Below are 25,663 nucleotides of genomic sequence, written 5' to 3' on the forward strand. Positions count from 1 at the left end.
TGAAACATTCGCAGGAGAATTTAAAAAAAAAAATTAAACGAAGATAAAAAATTCTACACCTGCCCCTCAGGGCCGTCGTAGAAGTTGGAACAACAACTCGGAAAGTCTGGTAAAATTTTGGTACACGAGTTGCTAATTTGACGTCACATGACAATGAAACATGGCAGACGAACGTAAACGCTGGGTTGGTCAGTAGAAACTTTTACCAAAGCCATGTAGTGTATCGTTTCCTTTGCTCTTCCTTGTCACTTAAATATTGGAAACAGCAGTCAAGGTGTTATCTAACCCCTCTTAGTGATAAAATGCAAAACTACTTCTTTTTGGCGTCCATGTTGTTCCCACATTCCGACATGTAGGGGGAACATGAACACACCGAAGTAGGAGGAAAAACTTCCAAACTTGGGAAAAGGCATCAAACAAGGAGCACGTGAATGCAGCATCTCAGCTGAGTTTCAGACCTGGTTGACCGCTTCATTGCACTTTGCGGTATCTGAGGTCGTTGTCAGAGTTCCCAGCACAGTGGATTGTAGCATATGTTCGGGGAACATCAGTCGGTCTGTAAATGTGGTCATCAGAGGAGGCGGAGCCTAAAAAGGGGTACAGCTGATGCTTCCACTGCCTTAAATGTCACAAGATATCATTGCCTCAACGAGTGAGTACGGCAGCGTGTTGCCGCCACTGTTACAAAGTAAATTGCTCAGTTTCTCGTTAAAAGGAAAATATTTTTCATGCTGTAGTGACGTTTCTTGTCATCACTTCATACCAAATTAATTCAGTTTCGACAAAATACTTTTATAATTCTTAGTAATTTATCTTGTTTTAACTTAAACTGGAAACTGAGCTGAATGTTTTTCTTGTTATGTTCATCATAGTGCCAACAACACAGTGAGGAAGAACTTCTATAGACATCAAATTCTCAGCACAACTTCTCTCTTTGAGTTTGATTGTATCAACAGTTACCTCCAGAGTTTTTGATGGGAAGAAAAAAAAAAAAACTCTTGATTTTTTGTTTCATATTTTTTATTTATTTCAAAGTGACAGCTGTGGGTTCATGTTGTTTTGAAATATCACAGTGCTTCTGTCTGTTTGGCAACTATGAATGAATGAATTGATGAATGAACTGATATCAGCAGGTTGTTTGTTAAGTGAGTTTAACATTTCTTTCTCTTAAATCAAAGATAGTCACAGTTTAAACATGATGAGCTGAATTAAAGCTATGATAACTGAACATACATCATACAAACATCTTGTTTGGTTAGTTTTTTTGTTGCACTGATCTAAATATACAGATCACAAACAATCATTTATGATGGAATTACCAGCAGCTGATTGGTTGATTTGATTTAATCTGCACCTTCCTGCATTCTTCATGGAAATAGTCTCGACATTTCCAGACTGCAGGGAATCTAACAAGCACAGCTTTGGATTTATACTCACAACAAACTTAATTATTTTTCAGTGCGAGGAAGTAAATCTTTTTACTACGACTTCGTCTGCAGATTCCAAAACCTTGCATCCAGATGTTAAGTCCAGCTCAGGGCTCCGAAGGGCTGCTGCTCTGTCATTTAGCGGCTGGACGCTCCTCATAAAGTGGATCATTTCCCAGTTTACCAGCAGGATCTTTTGCCCGGAAAAGCCAACAAAGTGTTAAATCTCAGCAGTGAATGAAAACTATAAAACCAGGCAGCAGCAGATGTTTCAGATTAAACCACAGCTTATGATGACTCAGCGTTAAGGTTTTAAAGAGAACGTGCAACTTGTTCCAGACAAACGGGGTTAAACTTCAAACTGCAGCCGAGCCAACGACGGAGCAGCAGCCTCCAGAAAATGATTCAGCATTTATGATTATTTATAGAGGCCTCAGTCTGCTTCAAAAGAGGTGCTGGTAGGATCGTCTAACAGCGTCTGAAAGCTCCCTTTGCGACAGCTGCTTCTGACAATTTTTATCACACTGAGGAGAGACTGTCTGAGAGTCTGCTCTGTTATTCCCAATTGTACAAATCTTGGCTACAGAGACGCAGAGTTTTTGGACAGAGCTTCAGGGAGGTGGTGGGATGCAGCCAGGAGGAGTCCGTGACTGCAGCCTTCCAACTCCGCTTTCCAGTGCGTCTGTTCGGGAGAACTATAAACACTTCTCCCTCCAGACACGGTCAGAAAACACTTCATACAAACTAGTTATTTCCCCGACTCTTAGAAATTGTTCCAGCAAGTTTATTTGAAGCTGACTGAGCTCTTTCCTCAGCGATTTCACACTGGCAGATTGGTCTGAATCTGGATCACCAAAACTTCTCTAATGTAATTAATTTCCCCGAGTCGACCAGAAAGTAGCCGTCTCAGATCAAAGTCAAAAATCAATTTGTAATTCCACAAGAAAAAACCTCAAATCCAATGTTGTGCCATTTTTTTTGTAAGAAAACAAGAAAGATAAGAAGCAGGTAAGAACTTAAAGCAGAAAACTGAGGTTACAGCACAAATTTACTACCGATTGGCACAGGTTGACAAGCAGCTACAATAAAAACATTCCTCGTGTACTTTCTTCTGTACACACAGGCGGGGGCCTCGTTCCTTCCCTCAGTGGTGCATGAAGCCAAAAAAGATAAACTTCCCTGGTATAAAATATGCAGCCTTTTAAAATGTAAGTTTAAGGGGAAAAGTATTTTTAGGTCCCCAGCGCAACATGTAGCTGAACACTATGTCAAATTGGCTTCATAGCATCATAGCATGGCTGGGGTCAGGCTAAATAACCGCTGGTCAACGCTGGATTATCTTCCTATTTAAAATACAAACTTTTCCCTCCAAAGAAACAGTTTGCTTACATTTCCAGCAAAGGCACATCACTAAAATTCGAGATGCAGCTGACTAGTGCAACAGGTCAAGCAGCTGAACAAGCTTCTGAAGAACTGATCATTTAAGGCCGATGAAGACGGGTCGGTTCACATCTGTGGTCACTTTGAAAATAAAATGTATGTCAAAAACGTTTTTACTCAATAAAAATGAGGATAATTCAACGGCACTTTTGAAAACTAAAACTCTGGGAAAATGAATTATGGTTTTCACCAACGCATTATAACTTAATGATAATATGAAAGACGGACACGGACGTGTTTCTATTGCAAACTCGCTCAACAGTTGTATTTGTTTAAAGCCTGCTGCTGACCTCGCTTGCCTCTGCATGTGCTGTGTTATAAAGGCAGTCCAAACAATGGGAGGAACACAGGATTCAGGGAGTAGCCCGCATGCCGACACATAAAGCGCAGCCGAGAGAAAATACTTGTTCTAAGAAGAGTGATCTAACTCAGGTTCAGACTCAGACTAAATCAGTGTGAAAACGTCTCGAAACTCTTCATCGTCTAAACAGAAGGCACACGCATTCAGACGACTGTGATTGACAATCAGCAACAGTGTGTACATTCACAGTGCAGGTGCGACAGACATCCCTCTGCAGGCTGTCCTCCACCTTTAAGTCCAGCAGACAGCCGACGGACTCCTCTGCTAGCTGCTGGACCGGTCGGTCTCTCTTCTTTCATATGGTTGATTATTTTTGGTTGGACTTTAGTACATTGCACTACATCTTCCATTCATTCATGCACCACACACACACTGGTGATGTTACTGATTGTTTGAATTTGTCCTTGTTAAGTTTTGTTTAATAAATCTTTAGTTAAAAGTCGTGCACGATCTCCTCGTCTTTGTCACTCAAAGGAGTAACATCACGTCTGTCCGCGAAGTTCGACAGTCTGCAGCTTTACTCACTGAGTCAAATCTTCAGTAATGATGTTGAGTTTGACTTTATCACTTACATTAACTGTGAAGAATACCGGAGCTGAAAAAACGAGTCAAAGCATCAAAGACTAATAAAATCTTCCCGTCTTGTCAGTGAAATCAGCTGAAAACTTGCAGACTGTCGAGTCATCGCAGAACACATAAAAAGCTCAAACACAGGCTCCTCCCACTCACTGCCTCCAGCTACATATATATTCGAGACAGGAAGTATCATTGGTGACGTGACAGAAAAACTTAAAAACTTTGTGTCCCTTCTCCATTTACAGTCTTTCGGGACAGAGACATTCTCCAGAGGACGGTTTGTTTTAAGATTCAGATAAAAATAAATGGATGGATTATAAATGATATGAAATTAAAAAGTCTTGAAATGTGGCTGGACAGAGAAGCAACAATGTGGCCTCTTGGTTCCACTTCTTCTTCAGGGCAAAGTGCTTTGATTAAAAAAGAGGTTATCCCCATATAATGTCTATAAAATCCAATAAAAAATATATAAAAAGTCTGTGGTTATTTCCCGCTCAAAGCAAAACTTGGGTGGTTGATCCCCGCAGTCGCAGACAGCAGGACGGTTCGTCTGATTCAACAGTGGAGGGTCCCGAAAAACAGTTTGTGTTCAAGTTGAGCTGGAACTTTACAGGGAGGCGATTTAAGCCCCGCCCACCTGGTGGAGTCAGCGTGTATAGCCCCTCCCATCCGAAGGCTCAGTCCACAGGTAATCCAACTCAAGGCAGGCATGTTATGATTGGCGTGCAAGAAGTATACAGGTCAGATTCCTGTCCACGTGTCCGAATCCCCCCAAAACAAGTCAAATCTGGCAGCCGTAGACGTCCAGAGTCGGATTTGTTCAGTGCCAGAGGAAAGGCCGTTCTTGGTCTCAACAATTAAGTGGTGAATGATTGAGGTCAGTCCAACAATCTGTAGGTGTTTAAGTCAGTTTGCAGGTCTGTCTTTAGGTCAGTGGTCGTGTCACAGGTGCAGACTGATCTTTCCCTCCTTGGCGAGCTTGTGGATGACCTCTGTTTCGAAGTCGGCGCTGTGGACACCGGTCTTCCTGAAGGCTCCAGCGTAGCGGTTCTCCTCCCAGTAGTGATGCCAGTTCCCCTGCTGGTCGGCACCGTAACCGAACACCGACACCTGAACACAGACAGGAAGTGGAACCATGACATACTGAGACATAATGTCTCTCTTTCTCTATCCGAGTACTCAGACAAAAATAATCAAACATGGATATAAATAAAAAACGTGAATTTGATTGTTGTCTCATCGCCAACAGGCAATGATGGAATGTAATGAAGTACATTTTAGGGTTGGGCGATGTCTGCCGAATTGGCAAATATTGTACTTTTTACTCCACTACTTTTATTTAATAACTTTAGCACATTTTTAAATGAATTGATTTTATCAGCAATCGGATTAAAAAAAAAAGACAAAAACGATTCTGATAATCACAAAAAAGCTGAACATCGAAGCCAATAATCGTCCAGGCTGATAATCGGTTGACCTATAGTACACAGTATATGCATGATGTAAGAGATGTAAAAATATATGTAGAATTTACTTTCACTTGCACTTTTGATACATAAGTACATTTAAGATCAGAGACTTTATGACTTAAGTATTATATGAGTATGACTTTTGGATACTTTATACAACACTGACAAGAGGGCAACTTTTCTCAGCAGTCTTCGCTCTCTGTTTCATAACTACAGTGCATGTTGACAACTTAAGTTTGACTGAATAATGAAGTTGACTTAATGTTGTGCAGGTGACACACTCCTACCTGGTCACATATGTGCAGAGCAAAGATGATGGCCAGCATGCCGGTGGACGGGTAGCGACCGTGACGCTCGGTCCAGCGATCGTTAACATACTTAAAGAAACCCGGGTTCACCACCAGAACCTAAACACACACACACGCACCCACACACACGCTACTTTGTTAACAGGTTCAATGTGTCAGGGTTCACTGGCTCTCTGGCAGTTTCCACATATTTTGCAGTGAAGTGTTTATCCAAGTCAAACTGCGGGAGCTTATCGTAGCAGAAATAAATAAACTGAAAACAGCTGAACAAACAAACAAAAACTTTGTTGACAAGAACAGAATTTACTTTAAATAATTAAAATGTGAAAAACAGAAGAGCATGTCACCACTGAAGTACATTCACATGTTTATCTACAGTTCAACAGTTTATGTCTGGCTTTATGTTTGTGACACAGACAGCACGACTGAGAATTTATCTTACCTTGTCTTTATCAGCCTCCACTCGTTCTTTGACCCTCATGTAGGTCCTGAACACACAGACGCACAGAAAAACTGGTCATTATAGACTATATATATTGAAGTATGCAATGTAAGTATTGTATATTAGAATAGGCAGTATTTTATGTTTCTCTTCATAGATTTACAGGTATATACAGTATATTAACGTACAGCATACATGTATACACATACATTCACATTTGTCCCGTCTGTTGTAAATGATTTACTTCGTACATTTTGTTAATAATTGTTGATATTCGGGCGTATTGTTGAGTACGTCAGCATGACTATTATCTGTGTACATGAACATAAATATACCGTGCAGGTGAACACACTCAGCAGTAATTTGATTCTGTTTCTGTACATGATATGTGTACTTTGATTTTCAATGTATATACAGTATGTAAAGTTTAAAGTACACATTTTAAGCTGTGATTTATCTACTGAATGTTTTCTTTATGTTTTCTGTCCAGTATTGTACTTCTATGCATAATACACTTTTTTCTGTCAGATTTATATAGTACAGTATGTCTGTACAACATTTAAGTATATAAATATATACGCAGTGTATACACAGATTAGATTGTGAATGTATTGAATAAGTATGTATATACATATATATTTAATATATGATATATCTAATATAATAAAGTATATTATACATACTGTATACACACATACGTCATACATACAGTATATATAAATGTATATATTATCTAGTGCATTTTGCCTTGTCTGATGTAAATGTTTAAGATGTGTATATTTCATATAAATAAGTAGTTAATTTTGTCTTTATTTGATATTGTGGAAATATATTTTTATTCCCAGGACACTAATCGTCATTCTTAGAGTGATTCCTACGGTGTATCATTCATCCATGAAGATCCATGTAAGCAACTTTATCGGGTGAATACTATTAACATTATTGCTGAGCCCACTTAGCTGACGCCTCTGAAGCGTTGAAAGTGCTGCCAGCGCGTTAGCTATTATATTAATTTTTAACCTACACTAGATCCCACAATTGCTCCCCTTGTAACTTCCCCAAGAAACTCAGTTTATTAGGTTCCCTAAACTAAAACTAGCAGTCTAAATGAACATCTATGTAATCAATCTGGCCTTCAGAAAAATGTTTTAATTGAAGTGTCTTAGAGAGGCGCTGGTTTAACTTTATGTTCAGTCTGGAAGCTGCAGTTTGTGGTTCTGTTTAACTGTACTGCCTTACGCTGACAGGTGTATTACATTACATTAGTTCTAGTTAGCTGAACCTGATAAACCATAAAACCAAAAACTGAGTGCGTTTCTCTGTATTTGCTTGATGTTTCGTACATTTTCACGGTGCCGGTGGACAGCGCGCTGGTCAGCCACTCCAGGTCTCTCAGTTTGAACGGCAGGAGGACGAGGCTGACTCCATGTTTGATGTCCACAGCGCTCTCCGGGTACAGGAAGTGATGCGTCGTCCGATTCCCAACGTCTTTCTCAAACCCTCGAGTCACCGCCTTGTTCATCCTGTGGAGGAGAAAGATGAGGAAGATGAGGAGGAGGATGATGGGAAAGGGTAAGATGTGTGACTTAGACACACATACCTGATTATGGAGCCGTGGGAGTCGATCAGTTTGCCGTTTCCGGACTGTCGCAGTTTGCCGGAGTTGCCGACCACTGCACAGCTACGACATCGGTCGGGGAGGGGCTTGAAGTCCACAGTAGGCGAGGAAATGACCTGGAACATCGCCGACATCACATCCTCTAGAGTTTGGCCGTTACCAGACCGCTGAAGACTCTGTGGAGAGATGGAGCATATTGTATTGTTGAAATGTTGCTTTATCAAGATTTTTACATTCATCTTTTGTTAGTTTAGCTGCTAGTAAAAGCTGCTCTAAAAGTATTTTTTTGATTCTTACTTACTTGTTTTATGCTGTTGATTGTTTATACATGCTCTTACAGTAGAGTGAAACTACAGTACAGCATACTGTTAGCTCTTTTTTGGCTCTCACACACAGTAGATACAGTATACTGTGGATCAGACTGATGATGTTAGCAGCATTTCTACACCCCCCCCCCACCCCTCTGCCCTCCTTTAATCTACTAATGGGTTCTGCAGCAGGATTGAATCTATAAATGCAGGAAAGAGACTCAGACATTTGGCTTTTCATCCAGACTGCTGACAACTTCGACAAAAACAATGTAAAGACTATTTTATGTTCCAATTTTCTGAAGTTACAGATTTTCATTGATGGGTCCTGACTATTTACTGAAATACATTGTATGACCATCATGCAGGACATGCACTCTACTTTGGTCTTATGTGATTCAGCTGATTAAACAGTTCTCAGTGTCGACACATCAATTCAATGCTGTCACTTCCTGTGTGCAGCCCGTTTCTGTAAAGGAGCTCCCAATTTGTTACTGCACCACAGTCAGTTATTAAAGAAAGCAAAAAAGGAGACCTGTAAATCTTATTTACAATCTTTTTTTTTTTTTTTACTTATTTTGGTGATTTACTTCATTGTTAATGTTAAGTATAAATATTGACATAAAGGCGATCTGAGGTTAAGTCACTGATTAAACTGCTCTAAATCCTATTATATCTTGTCAAATACAATTTTATTCCAAGTAACCTCAGACTGATAGAGAGGAATTCACTTTTGTTGCTCCATCAGCTACAGTAACATTATTTTTGGTCCTCACCAGCCACCATTTGAGCGCGTCAGGGTCAAAGTTGTTGTTGCCGTCTCGGAGGATGGGCTGCTGTTTGGGGTCGTAGCGTTGTCTGAACCACTCTGACGTTTCCAGGTCTGAGATACAGGACTGAACACAACCACAGGAGCTGAAAGAGGGCGACACAGAGGAGTCAGACAGGGACAGACCAGAGGATCATGGGATACACAGAGTCTGTGACCTCCTGTGTGTTACCTCGTGTCGTCCTGGGACTCCTCAAAATGCTCATCTTCAGGTTCGGGGGGGCCGGGAGGAGGGGGGTTCTCGGGAGGGTCAGGGGTCAGATCAGCAGGAGGTGCTGGGGGTTCAATTACTGCAAACAAAAACAGACAGATAGTCAGAGAACAGTGCATCATGGGAGCTCTGCTAACAATGTTAGCATCAATGATACAATCACAACACTACTTCTGCTAATGATACTACTACTAATATTATCCGAATTTTACAACTACTTCTCCCTCTAATACTACCACTGCTGCGTCTGCTACACATCTTTGTCACAAGTGTTTCACAAACACATTTGAGGGATCACTGCTCGGTGTAGTCACGCGTCTGTCCGGGAGATGTTTCTTTACCTAGTGATGATGATATCAGCTCCTCACCCGCCTCCCTGCTGATAGGGGTGGCCCGGGCTATTGACAGAGGCAGGAAATGTCTCCTTTGAATGCTTTGACTGGCAAGCATGAGGAAGAGGATGGCAGCAATCACCACAGCAACGCACACCTTCCTCCTCAACAACATGACTGGGCGGACGATGAGTGGGCGGCGGCAGAAGGAAGGACGCGTTGAGACGTTCAGCCTGCTATGTCAGCATATTTGGACTGTGTCATCTGGACATTTTCCCATGTCTGGTCATGTCTCCACCCTGCCTTATTTCCATGAAGCCTGAGTGTGTAACTTCTTGCCCTGTGAACCACGCTGCTTTCTGATCGGTGGAGACGGGATGGATGGTCACACCTGGGTCAGACAGAAAGACACAGCGACATCAGCATCATGAAAAAAATAAATTACGTGGAAATTATTTTTGTTTGCTCAAAACTTCATTATTCTTTACATTGTTTTATGTAACAAAATTAGAGATAGAGGCCCAAACATTTCCCCCAGTAGCTGCAGACTAGTTCAACTCCACACAGTTGGACCCATCAACGACAACTGTGGGCAACAGTCTTTATATGTGGCTGCCTGCTCAGAGTGTTGTTGGACTGCTCCAGTAATAGATCATCCATTACAGATACCATGCCCTGAACCAGGTTCATTAAGGTCAGCTGGACGACTGAACAGACTTTTATTTTATTTATTCTTTCACTTCAAGGACATTCTTTGTTTTACTAAGTGCAGTTACGCAGATATCTGGTTATTTAGTAATTCTGCATTGAGAGACATATCCCTGTTTATAAAAGACTAATTATCCATCACAAACAATCATCTGACAAATTATCTCGAACAAAAACCATCACCCAAACAAATTATGTGTCACAAAAGACAGATTAAAAATGTAGCAAACCAATCATATCAACTGTAATTCACAATTACAAGTAAAATATCTATAATAATATAACGTTTGACAACAAACAAATATGTCTTTATAATACTATAAATTATTTATAACAATACAAGAAACAAAATATCGATAAACTATTTATACCAAATTAATTATTCATAACTAACAATGTATTATTTATTAAAAATATCCAAATAATTTCAATAATTCGATATTATTAAAAGGTCTTTCATAACAATCTAATTCCCATAAACAAAATATTCATAATGAAACTTAATATAATTTATTAACATAACAAACTATAACAAAAACTAATAAGAAACTATGACACATTTACGATCCACAACAATTTGTTACACACTAAATATCCATATCCAAGAACTTCACTCTGAGAATACTTCCATCAGAACCAGGAAATGACCAAAGAGCAGACAAACAGCAACAAGAACATGAAAACTGTGACAAAATAATATCTATAACTATTTCTAAATCAATAATTACCCATAACAAACTATTTATATCAATGTAATTATCCATAACAAACTATAACAAAGTAATTATCCATAACAAACTATAACAAGCTCATCTTGTCTGTAACAATACTGTAATTTTTAACAAACTTATATCTATAAACAAACTACTTTTAACAAACTAGTTATCTATTACTAACTATTTATAGCCGACTAATAAAATAACAAACTGTACAAAGTAACCATGACAAACTTGTGAGCCATGACAGCCACCACAGCTTCACTTCAGGAAATTACCCCAAAAATAGTGATTGCAACATGAAGAACATGAAACCTGCATTGTAACCGGACGTGGTGTCGTTGATGATGACACAACTGCTGCTGGCGATTGAAGTTTTTAGTAGTTTTTCTAAATTGATGACATCATCTACAACAACACAACAAACTCAGAACCTTCTACCTTGAAAAACACAGGAAGAGAGGTCCAGCTTTTGATTTTACTGAGGAGTGGAGTCACCCTCTTCTTCCCCCCTTCCTCTTCCTTCCTTCCACGCCACACCACACCACACCACACCTCCCCTCTGCTCCTGCAGGAATGTCTCCCTGCAGACAGACTCAGTCTCTGAATACCAATCAGATCTGGATTCAGTTCAGCTTCTCCCGTTTCAGCTCTCGCTCTCCTCCTGTCTGCTTCAATGTCTCTCTCTCCCCCTCTCTCTCTCTCACCGTGCTTGTGTGTGTGTGTGTGTGTGGGCGTGTGTGTGAGTGTGTGTGTGTGTGCGGGTGTAGGCGTAGTCTGAATCAGCTGACCTGTGTGTGTTTCTTCACTACTCTTGTGTAAGTGACATTTACTTCATAACATTTGTAGTAATTGCACACACACTCGCACCCGCGCGCGCACACACACACACACACACACACACACACACACACACACACACACACACACACACACAGAGTTAATAGTATTACTTTTCCTTCTGCTAAATCTCCGGGCAGACCTGCACCTTGTTACATAAAGTGACGGCAATTTCACATCTCACATCTGAAGAAACTGTGAGGTAACATAACCTGCAACACATTTCTGCAGCACTTTAACTGAACTATACAGAGATGAAATAAATTATAAAAACATACATTTTGACCAAATATCTTGATTTCAAAATTGCGACAATATTGTAGGAATGACTAATGGTACCTTGACAAAATATTAACACAATGGGAATTCTGATGACTAATCATTAGTCTTGTGAATAAGTAAGTGCAAGTTTTGGATTAAGAGCAGCGGACTTTGAGACAATCACTGCCCACAGCATCTTTTCACCATCCAACCTGACCAGCCAGACTGCCGCCCGTCTAACGCTGCTCCTGGCTAATGTGCGGTTGCAGTAAAATGAAATGGATGAAAATGGCACTCGGGCTGGCCAAGCAACGGGAAATCCAACACTGTTCTACCCACATCTTTACAGAGACCCGTCTCCACCACAACATCCTGGATCTAGCTGTTGCACTTGACGGACGGACCGTGATCAGCGCTGAGAGAGTGCAGGACTACAGCAGGACGCGGAGAGATGGACTCTGTGGTTACGCCATTGGTGCGAAATGCTCAGATGCAGTCAAAGTGGATGGATAGTGTTTGTCATGATTACAATGAAGTTACAATGAAGTTAGAAACAGTTACAACATCGAAAGACGAGATTAATCAGACAAAAGTAACGTACAAGCTGAAGTGTGGCAAAGGTTGTGAGATTGTGAGACAATGAGTTTGCCAAAAAAAGAGGAACAACAGATCGTGCTACCGGAAGCGGTAAACAAAATCTCCCTCTTAAGCAAGAGATGGCCAGCTGAGAGAGTCCTAAAAAAATGCAGCAACAGAGGAGACGATCTTCTTCCTCCGCTCTCCTACCTTGGATTAACCGACAAGCCGGAGTATGTGAGCAGCCTGTCATCGCATCGGGTCGTGAATTCCCTCAAGGAGTTGGACTTTTCAGCAGGAAGGGAAAGGCTTACCGGAAGGCTTGACCCCCTCAATCTCTACTACATCTAAGTATTTTGACCAGCCTCAGCTCTTTTAGATGAATCTTTATTATATACTGAATTGTTATCTTTATCAACAAGTATTCTTGATAATGATTGAAAGTAATTGAGATAAGTCTGAGCTGTATGCGTTGCCCTTGCTAAAACTTTGTCATAAACCTTCAACTATAGATAAGCAGAAGTTCAGGACACTGATTTTATGTCTCTTTGATGGAAGTAAAAAGTAGATAATAAATGTGCAAAATATCTTAAAAAGGTTCTTAAAGGTTACTCTAGCCTAACAAATTGAAATAGTCACTGAGGGTTTTACCAAAGGCCCCTAAAATCCAACCTAGCACCCTAGCAGATCATTTAGAGGAGAGCTGTCGTTAACGGGCGTGGCTGGTGGCCATATCTGACTCAGGGGCTATTCGGGTCAGGTGCCAAGCCAGCGGAAGCAGGGCAGACGTTCGGTAGCGAGTCTCCTCGCTGCCAGCTTAAGCAGTCCCTATTTCAATCCCATTTTAAAGTAACACCTTGTAGGTTTAGGGACCTAAGCCTTTATAACGGAGAGCTGGTCCAGTACCTCCTGGACAGGGGTATACTAGGGATCTAACAGTAGTCTCATTTTACCATTGAATGAACACATTTAGTTCTTTAAATTAGTCATATTTTAAACTCTGCACGAAAAAATACCACACAACTCTCCATTGATTATATTGAAATAACACGAACACTTTAATCTGTGGTCGTTATCATGAGGCTCATCACTGATTCTCTTCTTGATTAGTCAGAGGCCAAAGACAATAAATTGTACAATCACAGTGTCACAAATGTCTATCTGACAAGTATCACTATGCGTTGCGGCTCCTTCAGTAACATTCATTTATGTCTGAATATAGACAGACAAAAAGACTTGTAACAAAAGACTAAATTGTTCTGTATTTCCTGAAAAAGGCTAAATACCACTGTAACCACTCATAGAATAACTGCAATTACTACCATACTTCTACAACCACAGTCACTGTGATTTTGGACGAGTCAGGACAGATACAGATTAACAGATCAACGCACTTGCACATATTTGTTCACATTGTTTGTGTCCTGGACAGGAAAGGGCACGACTTTCATGAGAAAGGCTGGGGAAAGTTCCTGACAGGAAGTTAAGCCCCTGGATTGGCATCTGTATTAGCATGTTAGCACAGAGCATGACTTTGTAGTGCCGCGTTTACTGTGCAAACTTGTCCTGGTACAAAGGACTTTAGCACAGAAGCGGATCAGAACAAAGTGATCAGCTTTCCACACAGAAAAAAAAACAGGGATAAATGGATCAATACGTCCGTTAAAAAAATGAGTTTTGGAAAGAAGTCCATAACTATAAAATTCATGAACTCGAGAGGTGAAGTGTGATGAGTCATTTGAGTGGTGGTGCATCGGTCATGTTCATTTCAGAAAACAACAACATTGCTGTCTTCCTCAAACTGATTAAGTGAAGACGTTTTGTCATTTATAGAGAAGTGCCTTTTATGTTAATGTTCCCTGCAGCTTTAGTTGATAAGCCCCTGAATGTTTTTGCTTTTTATCAGTCGAATCACTGCAGTTTTGTTAGTCATTGCTGTGTCAGTGCACACAGAGCGGTGTTGTAAACGTTTCTTTTAGCCGTCCTGCAATTGCTAGAAATTTCTTCATGGCTGACATATTATGACTTTTGGTCTTTGGTCTGTTCTGGACTTATCTGTTTGAATGAATGAATAAATGTTTGCGAGGTGTACTAAGGAAAAACAACCTTACGACTTATAACAGGAACACTGTTATAAGTCATTTAGCGTCATTACATGATCCAGGAGACTCCTCTGTTTCTACACTGTATTAAAAGAGATCTCTGAGTAGGACAGAGTCAAGAGGACAGTGGAGGGTTAATGGCTATCAGCTGAGTCACAGTGTTTGTATGTTATTTTAGGTTTTTTTTGGGGGAGGTTGGGGGGGGTGTTAAAGGTCACATGGTTTCCTTTGCAGAGAACACCATGTGACAGCACTCCTTCCTGTCTTTCTCCCTGCAACCTCTGACCCCTGCGTTGACACCAGAATGGAAACCAGCTGCTCTGCTGATGGAGCACAGAGACGAGCTGGAAAATAACGACACCACAGAAGAAGAACGGTGTCAGTTCGTCGACTGTCCGTTCTGTTTACACAGATTGACCGTCCACAGAGAAGAGGGGAGGACTATGTTTTACTGTCTGTTTAACCAGTGTTTCCCACACATACGCTTTACCCGGGAATCCCTCCTGGTTGCATGTACGTTGCGAAACAGCTCCGCTATGGTTTTGCTCTGTGCTCCATCGTCCGTCAAACCCCAACCGGCTGTGTTTTGAGCACTGCCGGACAACCCATAGACTAGAGTGAAAGCTATCAGCTCCGTAGCCGTAGCGGATCGGAGATGGACTGAACACGGATCTGGTGGATTTTGGGGTTAAGTATACGTATACTAACAGCCGCAAAAGTACATGTGGTGACCCATTTAAGCATTTTATGGGATTTTTTTCCTGTCCACGAGAAAGTTGCGATCTGCGATCAAAAGTTAGAAATTTCAGTATTGTGTCAAAACTGGTCTGTGCTGGTGGCTGCAGGTTGGTTGGACGTGTGTCAATGGGAACAGGATGCGGCGCGGGAGTCATTCATCCGGGATTGGGACGGGACAGGAGTTTGTTTGTGGAAAGGAACAGGTGTGAAAATTTACTCCTTTATCATCCTCTTATCATTACTTACAACACAGTTATTAAACAGGTGTAAAACAGAAGATGTGGCTCTCCACCCATTTACTGTCACCGCAACCCGGATAAGTCTTTACCTGCAGCAGGTGTACAGTAAGACAACCGCAATGTCTATGAACTTCATATTACAACCGCTGTTTCGCACACATATGGTTTATTTGGGCACGCCGCCAAAGTACAGAATATTAACAGCTGCCCAAGTACATTTGGTGGCTCATTTTAGCATTTTATAAGCTACTTTAATTTTTTTCCGCCTCCCGTCTACCGCCGATCACAAAAGATCCGCAGACAGTAGAAAGACGCTCTCTGGTATTACATCCCTCCCGTAAACACACCGATTATGATGTGACCTCCTCTATTTAATGTAGGCCGACTTATACTGTTTGGACAAACTTGCAGGTGTTATGATCTTGTTTTTGATCAGCTACATAATGAACAAGCTTCCTGTTTTGTTTGCGGTTTTGTGACACATATCTGTCTCTGAGATTTCTGTCTCTACCAAAATACAACAGATGAGTTATTGTTCACTGTTTAGTTTAGTTTTGTTTATGCTGACTCGTCCAATTCTACCATTTTTACACCAAAGCTAGCTCATATTTGTGGGTATTTAATCACTGGTAAACGCTAAAAATAGGCAACTGACCACTTTCCCATTAACAGTAGACAAGTGTGCCTTTATGCTTTTTTCCGGTGTCACATCTGGTGTCTCAAATGTGCCTAATTTAACGTAGTCACAGCTTTTGCACAAATGCTTTTGTTTTGACAACTTTGGCTTTTTTTGTTCAATGAAAAATTACTTTTATATTACTAAAAATAAAGAACTGAAATGAGTATTGTTTTAGTATTAATACCAAAATGCAGGTATTGTATCAAAACTAATAATTAGAAATTTTTTTACTGAGCGTATTCAGACAGAACATATTCTCACATTAACACTATAATCTAAATCTAAAGTGTTTAAAGTGATTGTACTGGAAAAGTCCACACTGACTCAGCAATGAAGGACATACTTACAGAAAGGTTTCCCAGTCATCACGAGACAGACTGTCACACAGACTTTAAATAAAAAACAACTCAAAAACATAAACTTATACACAAACAAGCCGCTTGAATTTTACATTCTTCCAAACTACATCTGTTGTTATAATGACTTCATGAGTAAATGTCATGCAATCCTGAGACAGCCTCGATCCCAGAGAAGTTGGGACGCTGTGTGAAATAGAAATGCAATCATTTGCAAACGAACTGTGTTTACCAAAAACAACTGTACGAGCTGACATAACCATAAATTTCACAGCCAGGTGAACCTCGCCCCATCCTCGCTTGTGATCGACTGAACCTTTTCATACCATATCATGATACTATCATCAGATACGGCCTGGAATGATTCAAACAGGTGGGTTTTCTTTAGTATTTCACAACTTTCCCAGTCTTTAGTTGTTCCTGTCCCAACTGGTTTGAAAAATGTTGCTGGCATTAAATTCATATAATCATAATTCATATAATTAAAGAAAAGAATGAAGTGGATGAGGTAAACCTTTAAATACTTTTGTCTTTGTACTGTTTTCAGTTGAGTATGTCTCAAAAAGGGTTAGCCAATTATCACATTTTTTAAAATTTGTTCTACACAGCGTCCCAACTGTTTTGGGAGTGGGGTTGTAAATACAGGCCCTGATGCTGACACGTATAAAGCAGAGTGTGAAACATGTGAAAGAGATTTGACAAAGGAGCCACACACAAACTCAAACTTAACTGTTCAAAAAAAAAAGGGAATTACTAACCCAAGAGGGCTGTTACACAACCCAGTGTTGACAGACACAAATTGAAATATCAAGTTAGAGCTTGTTTTAAGGAAGTGTTGAAATTAAACAACACAAACACAGAAGATGGAGGGGAAAAAAACAACGCTATATCAATGAAAGTACAAATCAGAATTGTGACAAGTTGAGTCACTTGCAGCCTATTTACACCTGGTTTTAAAAAGCGATCTATATCCCAGCAAGTTAATGCAATGTGTAAATGCATCGTGATCGGATCTGGCTGACCATATCTGGAGGTAGTCTGGCTGTGTTCGTAGATAAGTCTTTTATTTTCTGTGAAGCCAAAGTGCAATTCATGAAAGCAGTGACTCAAGTCGACCACATCTCTGATACCTTTCTGTTTCTCCTTTCTCTACCAGCGACGTTATCTGCTTTCTTCCTCAGCAGTACGTTTTACGTAGTCACCCACAAACACACCTCCCGTTATAAATAATGTAGCCAATCAAAACCAACGCGTATCAAATGACAGCACACCAACCAGATGCAAGTTTGTACAAAACAACGGCATAAGTAGGCCGACGTCACCTGACTATACCTAACCGGCCCGGCCCCTACTTTATCGAATATGTATCGAGTTTTTAAAATCCCGGTATAAAATCCCGATTCAGCTTTTCACTCAAATCGTTGGGCCTGTGTTGTTGTTTGTGGTGGAGAGGCACTCAGGACATTATAGTGTTTTGGGTTTTTTTTGTATTCAATTAATGACTGTTTTATCCCTATATTTTATTAATAATAATGATTGATTTATGTTTTGATCAAGATAGCGCTTTCTCAGTTCCTAAGTTCCCGTTTTTTACCACTTACTCTGTGTATGTGTGTGTGTTTGATTGAGTGCAGCACTTTGTGTTACTTTGCTGTATGAAAAGTGCCAACAAATAAAGTTTGACTGATTGACTTATTTATAAATATCCATCACAGTCACGTGATGCATAGTTAAATTGACTCCCTTCCGGTACGAATCCCACAGGAATCCAAGGAGACCCGCAGGATTCTCAAAAAAATGTCAGCCTCTAGAAAAAAATCATTTTCTAACCACTTCATCCAATAAACATGCTCAACAGATCGTAAAGAAGCTGCTGTATGCTGAAGATTACACTGTACTTAATTAGGATGTCCAAAAACCATTACAGATTTATGTTGCTATCAGCTGATCCAAAAATTGGTAATGGCAGCTGTAATTTTATGTCATTATACAACAATATTTCCTCACACAGTAAATTTTCTTTGAGCTTCTTGATAAATTGTTTGTGGATAAAATAAGTAGACAGGATTGTTAATGTTTAGCACTTCATCACAGTTGGACTGTCACTTTTTCAAAAGTTGGAGCGAATTTGAAATAACACGAGTTAATTTAAACCATCATGACCTATCGTGAAAATACATTGTGGTTGTGGTCATTTTAGATATGATACTGCCTCCTTCTACTCAGTCAGTTTGAGATAGAGGCAGGGACCGACCTCCAGTTCAGGAAATGTGTTTTTTTTTATCCTTGTTAACAGAACTGCAGGGGAAATGATAGGAGCAGCAGAGAAAGAGGGAAGCGGGACTACACTGAGTGTAAAAACACTGACCTCACTCGACCCAGAACACCATATTTATTGTAGAACTGACACAATTTGACAATCAGTGGATTAGATGACAACAGAAAATGACTTTGATAATTGATTAATGGTTAGCCAAATATTTACAGGTTCCAGCTACCCACGTGTTTTAGATTGTCTGCCATTTTCTGTGTTGGTCGAATGAAACAACTCCTTGAATATGTTGAAAATGGCCATTTTTCATATTTTTTTTACATTTTCTACAACGTATAAAGCAAATGAATAATAGGTCAATTGGGAAAAAAAAAAATCAACAGTCATACAGTCATAATTTCTTGTGCGTCCACTGGCTTAATCTAGTCTTTTCCATTCATTCACGATGCCTCAGGTGCCTCGTTTAGTCACAAGCTAATGTTACTGAATGCAGTTTTGTTTCCAGGCCAGGGTTTGAAACAGCTTTTTCAAATGTAAGATTTAAGCACTTTTCAAGCATTTTAGTTACAAGGTACCACAACAACACATCCAAATTGTTACTAGTAGTGCATTTGCAAAAAATAAAATGTACATATTATTTAATAAAATATACAGGACGACGGGATTGTTTTGATTCAAATATTAAAAATGTTTTGGTTATCATGTCTAAATTATGTCGAAAATTTTCATTCATTTCATTTTTCAAGGACTATAAATATTAATTTAAGCATATTCCAAACCTCTAAAAAAATAACAGTTAAATTGAGTAATTTTCACAAACTTTGTACTCGGTCGGCTGCGTTAAGGAGAATTTTTGCTTTGAACAAATGAACGTTTTATTCACTACATCACATTCATGTAAACATGTAGAACAAGACTAATGTTAGCAGGTCTGTGAAGCTAAGTCACAGTGATGCTTTGAGCTAAATGCTAACATTCTGGTGTTTAGCAGGTATGAGGTTTCCCATGCTCACTGCGTTAGCATTCAAACATTTGCTAATTAGCACTAAAGCAACAGCTGAGGCTGATGGGAATGTCATTAGCTTTTGCAGGTTCCCGGACACATATCCAAGTCTTGGTTTCCATGACAACAGCAGAAACAGGACATCATTATTTCCTTTAAGTGCCACTGACCAGAGACAGGATGGAAAAAATGTGGAGCTGAAGCTCCGAAAAAAGGTTTTAAAAGAGACCAGAGGAAAAAGTTAAACAGACACACACACACACACACACACACACACACACACACACACACACACACACACACACACACACACACACACACACACAGAGTTTGAATGGTGACCTCAGCAACAGCTCAGAAAGAATAACAGTGGTCAGAAACACACTGGACTTCCTGTTACAGTGCTGACTCACAGACAGTCAGACACTTAAACTCTGTAACGTAGTATTATATTTTTGTCTCCACATCATAATTGTCCTCGAGGTCCGGCTGTCTGCTGTGTAAAGATGACACTTATTTCCTGTCCGTCTGTCCTGGAAGAGGGATTTTTTTGTTTCCATGGATCACTTTAAGGATAAAAGGTGTCACACACTAGACCGGCTGTAGAGATCTCTGAGGAATTAAACTGCTTGAGACAGACAGTCAGTCAGGTCTGTAACAATCTGCTTCTGGTTCAGATTTAGAAGCGGGCCTCTATAATTACATCTGTCCAAATGCAGAGACGGAGGATTGACTCACAGACCACACAACCTGTCCCTCTATCTGTTATTATGCTGTGTGTTTCAGATGTCACATCAAACATGGTTTTAAACACCAACACACAGACAGAAGCGATGTATAAAACATGGCAGACCCTGAGCACAAGATAAAACATCTAGACTCCTCCCTGAGTACCAAACATACACTTAACATTTCTACATAAAATTGCTGCTTTCCTCAATGTATAACAGTCTTAGGGCTGGGCGATATGACCTTAAAACAATATTTTTAGGTCATATCATGAAACACAATATACTGTATACCACGATATTTTGAATTCCTCTCAAAAGCACTTCATTAATTAATGCTGGGGCGGGGCGACAAACGCATCACAAAATATTGGCCAAAAATTTCACATATCAGTAATGTGGATATAATGTGGGTAAAAAATACAATGCAGACTTTAAAACCAGGAAAAGACAACACTTATGCCGTATCATGATATAACGATTTCCAGTATCTAAAACGTTGAGGTCAAATTTATATTGTCCCACATAGTTTATTACTTCACTATTTAAATATTATAGGATTACAGTAGAAACCACTGGCTTACCAAGTTATACTGTAATACTGTGGGAGTACTAGAATTCAGCAAAGAGCAACTGACAAACTGAATATATCACAGAAAAACTGTGGATATTATAATGAAGTTAACCTACAATCAGATAACTACAGACTACCAACTAACTATGGCAAATTATAGGAACACTGCAAGAGATAATAATACAGTAAAGTACCATAAAGTCCAAATAGAGAACGACAGACGTACTATTATAGACATACTGTAAGTATTTATTTTGTAAAGTGTAGGAGATTAAATTACAGTAAATTATAATAAAATCAACACAACAGAAACCTGTAGGCGATGCTGCATAAAGAAGAAAAAGCTACAATAAAATAGCCACAGGCTCAGCAAATATATAAACGCAACAATTTTGTTTAAATAAAAAGATCAGAGACTTTTTCTGTGCACACAAAAGTCTTATTTCTCTCACATTTTGAGCAGAAATTCGTTAAAATCTACATCAGTCAGCACTTCTGCCTTGGCCAAGATAATCCCTCCACCTGACAGGTGTGGCATATCAGGATCGCAATAAAAGGGGCATCTGAACTGTACACTTTAATCTCGAATTATACGACAGTACAGCGACATAAAAACAGAGCAGACACTTCATGGGAATATAGTGTGAGTACAAGGTGTGGTTCTACTTTACACAGTAAAGATGTAGCAGATGGCTGCAGGAGATTAAAGTAAATTAAATTAGATTTGTTTAATAATAGGAATATGATCGACACAGCTAACCGAGCATCTAATTTAAGGTGTTCGAGGAGAATAAAACAAAGTGAATACAGCAGACAGACTCAAGGATAGAATCGAGAATCATTATAAACATACTGTAACAACATAACATACTATACTCTGTCTCTGCTGTTTGTGGTTGTGCTGCTGCAATTATCTTCTGAGGATCAGTCAAGTTTTATTGCGCCCTTCCTCATCGAGGGATAACGAGAAGTACAGTCTTTTGACAGTCTGCAATAAAAAATCAATACAACAAACAGCAAGTATAACAAGAAAGTGTAGGTGTGATAATAAAGAAGATAACTACAGGCTTCTGCAGATGAATTTTGCGGAGATTTTATGAGAGATAATAATACAGCAGAACAGAGGGGGCGAAAGTACACAAATTCAGATAATTGTGTCAAAAAGACTGTTGCGTAAACGTCTTTACTCGTGTAAAAGTAAGAAAGTAAAGGCCCTGAATGTGTATAAAAGTAAAAAGTATCCCTCTGAAGGTTATTTCTACCGGCCTACGTCATTTTAATATATTTCGAAGACTACTAACGTTAAAGGTAGTATCGGTAGGATTTGTCCGAGCGGTACAAAGATCACCACATTCCCAGGTCGTCAAATAGCAACATGTTAGGTTGGTAAAGTGTACCGAGCAGCAACACACTGAGAAAGTAAGAAAATCCAGGCAGAGGGCTGCAGGGTCTCTGCAGATACGAGACACTAACACGCCTTTTCCCCCGACAATCAAGTCCCCCTCTCCGTCTGTTTCCATCTCTTAACGTCTGCCGAGCCTGATATGCACCGGTAGGTTGAAATGAGTTTTGTTACGTTGTGAAGGCGGCGTGCAGTGACACAAAATAAAATCATTGAAACTAAAGTAAAGAGCCTGTTTTAAAAATGTGCGGAGAAGAAAGTACAGATATTTGTGTTCAAATGTAGGGAGGAAAAATAAAAAAATGTGAGTTAATAAATACTCAAGTAAAGTATAGATATCTGAAAATCAACTTAAGGACAGTGAGAAAATGTAGAAATTAGATACTAAAGTGAAGAACATTAAGGAATTTTATAATATATATATTATTTTATTCTGTTCACACTCTTAAATTCTTGTATATATTTTCTTTTATATACTCTTTTATTATATGTTTGCATTTGTGTTTTCTATCGATCCATCCACCTAAAGTAGATACATTTCTAATTTAATTTTCTAATTAGAATTACATTTTCATGTTAAAATTCAAAATCCGTCTTTCTAATCTAATATTATTTACAGTTAAGTTAAAAACAAAACAAACTGTGAATCATACAACCCATGTGTACTTTATGTGGCTCTATACAAACACTGTCAGAATATTTTACACAATATTACAGTAAAATATACTGAAGTAAATATTGTAGTACTACAAGACACTACTAAAACATGTCAACTACTCCATATACATAGTTTTTAAATATTAAGAATACTGTGAAATGAACTTAATATTACAAGAGTGAGGTTAAAATAGCGGAAGTTATAACGGTACTATAGGAGATGTGATCTGAGGTGACTGTAGGAGACGCTATAATGAAGTTAGCCCACAATAACAAAACTACAGGTTGCTTTTATAACTTTTTAAATGTTGTGATATTATCAAGAGTTCGTGGGTGGAAGGAGTCAGACAGTTCAGACCAGACGTGACATACTAAAGGAGGACAGTGCGGTGGTCGTGGAGGGGTCTGACTTCTGCAACACTGTGGAGGAAAACATGAGCTAACAGATGAGCTGTAAAAACACGAGTATCACAGCGCTGTCACAGAGAAAGTAAGAGGCAGAAAAAGTCTGAAGACAGTTTGTACCCCTTCGGCACCCCCACCTCCACCTCCACCCTGCCTCTCTTGCTTCTTATCGTCCACACACTCCTCACACATCCACACGACAGCAGCCCGAGAGAACGACCCCCGGCTGCTTAAATCGCCAGAAAACTACATGAAGTTTGGTGTGTGTGTGGGGAGAGGAGGGGGGGAAACTTTCCGAAGTTTTCAGTCGGGAGTTTCTAACCCATGCTGCCGCTCAACACACACACACACAAACAAGAGGTGTACCCGGGTCCAGACACACACACACACTCACACGGTACCCGGCGAACAACCGGCTAAATGACACAAATCTCAGTTGAGAGCAAAGTGAGGAGGACTCACATGAAGCGGCGGCGGCGGCGGCCGGATGGGTTTTCTTCTTCTCTTCTTCTCTTTGTGAAGCAGCGGAGCTCAGGGCATGATGATGCAGCGGCGAGAGGCCACGCCCACCAGGGGAGGGGGGGGGCGGGGAGGGGAAGAGCGGGAGGGAGGGTGGAGGGAGGAGGAAGGAAGAGCGGGGTTTCTTTCGTTTGCGGCTTTTTTTGGGTGTGTTTGTGTGTGTTTGTGTGTGTTTGTGTTACATCTCTCGAAAGACAAAAAAACTGTCAGGATGTCAAAACCTTTTTTGTCAATCAGCTGCAAAAAAAAAAATCTGGATCTCATCAGAAAATATATAAAAACAACACAGTTTCATCACCACCTCATGATAAATGACACATTTATCATTCATATATCATATCATATTATTATGCATATCATTATTATTATTATTATTATTTATTTATTGATTATTATTTTATTTTTATTCCGAATATGCAAATAGTACAAGGCTTCCTGACTGCTACTAAGCAAATTTTTTGCACAACGTAGTACAGAAATGAAAATTTGAGGAAGCAAAAATAATAATAGAGCACAGAAAAAACAAATAAATGACATATTCGAAAAGGAGTGAGAAAAAGCATAGCTTGTTAGCTCTCACCCCTTTGTCTAGATAAAAATTATATATATATATAATTATATATTAATATATATACATATATATACACACGCATACACCCATACACTTACATATACACATACACATATATACACATATACACAATATCATTGTTATTGTCCTGTGTGTGGTGTTGAACATGACATCAAATACAATGCCAGTCAGAGTGTCTTCAACTTGTCTGTTAATAATCTTGACAATAAGCTTTGAATATCTTGGAGATTTTGATCAGTGCACAAGCAAACATGCCTTCACACAAGTTTAGTGTGTGTGCACAGATGGAGTGAAGATGTGTCTGTTCAGAGCATACTGTACACCGCCGTACACTGCACACTTGTGGTCACACCACAGAAAAGTATGTCTTCCGGCAGCCTGTAATGATGCCGTGATAATATTACTAAGAGGCCTAGATGGGAAAGTGCAAGTGAAATGTTTGTTGCTGCAAGCTGTTTTAAGAAATCACATGTATATATTTATCACCTTAATGTGTCTGAAAATGAAATGCCCCTGGTTTAGCAGTTGTGGAGACTCTGGTACAGCTGTCTCTTTGTGAGACACTGATGCATATTATTTTGTATATTATGACCTTTTATTGTGAGTCTGTAAGTAATTTATTTAATGGTCTTCTGCAGTGAAGTTTTGCATTTGGAATATGAAACATTTGAATTTATTGGTTGATTTTTTTTAAAGGTGCTTTTCTGTTTCAATTTAATTTATTGTCCACGCTCACCTCTTGAAGTAGCTCGTTGTTGCTAACAAACAGTAGCCTGCTGAAGTGAGAGAGCCGAAGCTTCTGATAATGTCTAAAAGTCGAAAAAATTGCAGTTTTTCCTAATTAAAGTAAAATATCATGTAGTTTTGTGGTAAACCGCTCAGTGAACTACATCGCTCGCTCAACACACGTCACCAACACCGACATGGCCAACTGATTAAGAGATAAGGGACTCTCTTAGCCCTAGCCTAGCTATC

General features: G+C 39.6%; 1 protein-coding gene across 4 annotated transcripts; it reads right to left on the minus strand.

The window, feature by feature from the left end:
• Positions 1–1,002: 1,002 nt before the first annotated feature.
• st3gal8 (ST3 beta-galactoside alpha-2,3-sialyltransferase 8) lies at positions 1,003–24,071 on the minus strand. Of its 4 annotated transcripts, none has more exons than XM_073467668.1 (9): positions 24,040–24,071; positions 9,331–9,712; positions 8,951–9,068; positions 8,726–8,864; positions 7,624–7,817; positions 7,367–7,546; positions 6,024–6,069; positions 5,561–5,680; positions 1,003–4,914 (listed from the first exon to the last, which is right to left on the minus strand). In XM_073467668.1, exons 2-9 carry the CDS (start codon positions 9,494–9,496, stop codon positions 4,747–4,749), a joined length of 1,131 nt encoding a protein of 376 aa, XP_073323769.1. In that variant the 5' UTR covers positions 9,497–9,712; positions 24,040–24,071; the 3' UTR covers positions 1,003–4,746. The 4 variants fall into 4 exon arrangements, with proteins under 4 accessions (XP_073323769.1, XP_073323767.1, XP_073323771.1 ...); XM_073467666.1 differs by lacking the exon at positions 24,040–24,071 and adding an exon at positions 11,187–11,395; XM_073467670.1 differs by lacking the exon at positions 24,040–24,071 and adding an exon at positions 10,970–10,990.
• Between the last annotated feature and the right edge of the window lie 1,592 nt (positions 24,072–25,663).

The sequence above is a fragment of the Pagrus major genome, chromosome 6 (assembly GCF_040436345.1).
Source record: "Pagrus major chromosome 6, Pma_NU_1.0".
Lineage (NCBI taxonomy): Eukaryota > Metazoa > Chordata > Actinopteri > Spariformes > Sparidae > Pagrus > Pagrus major.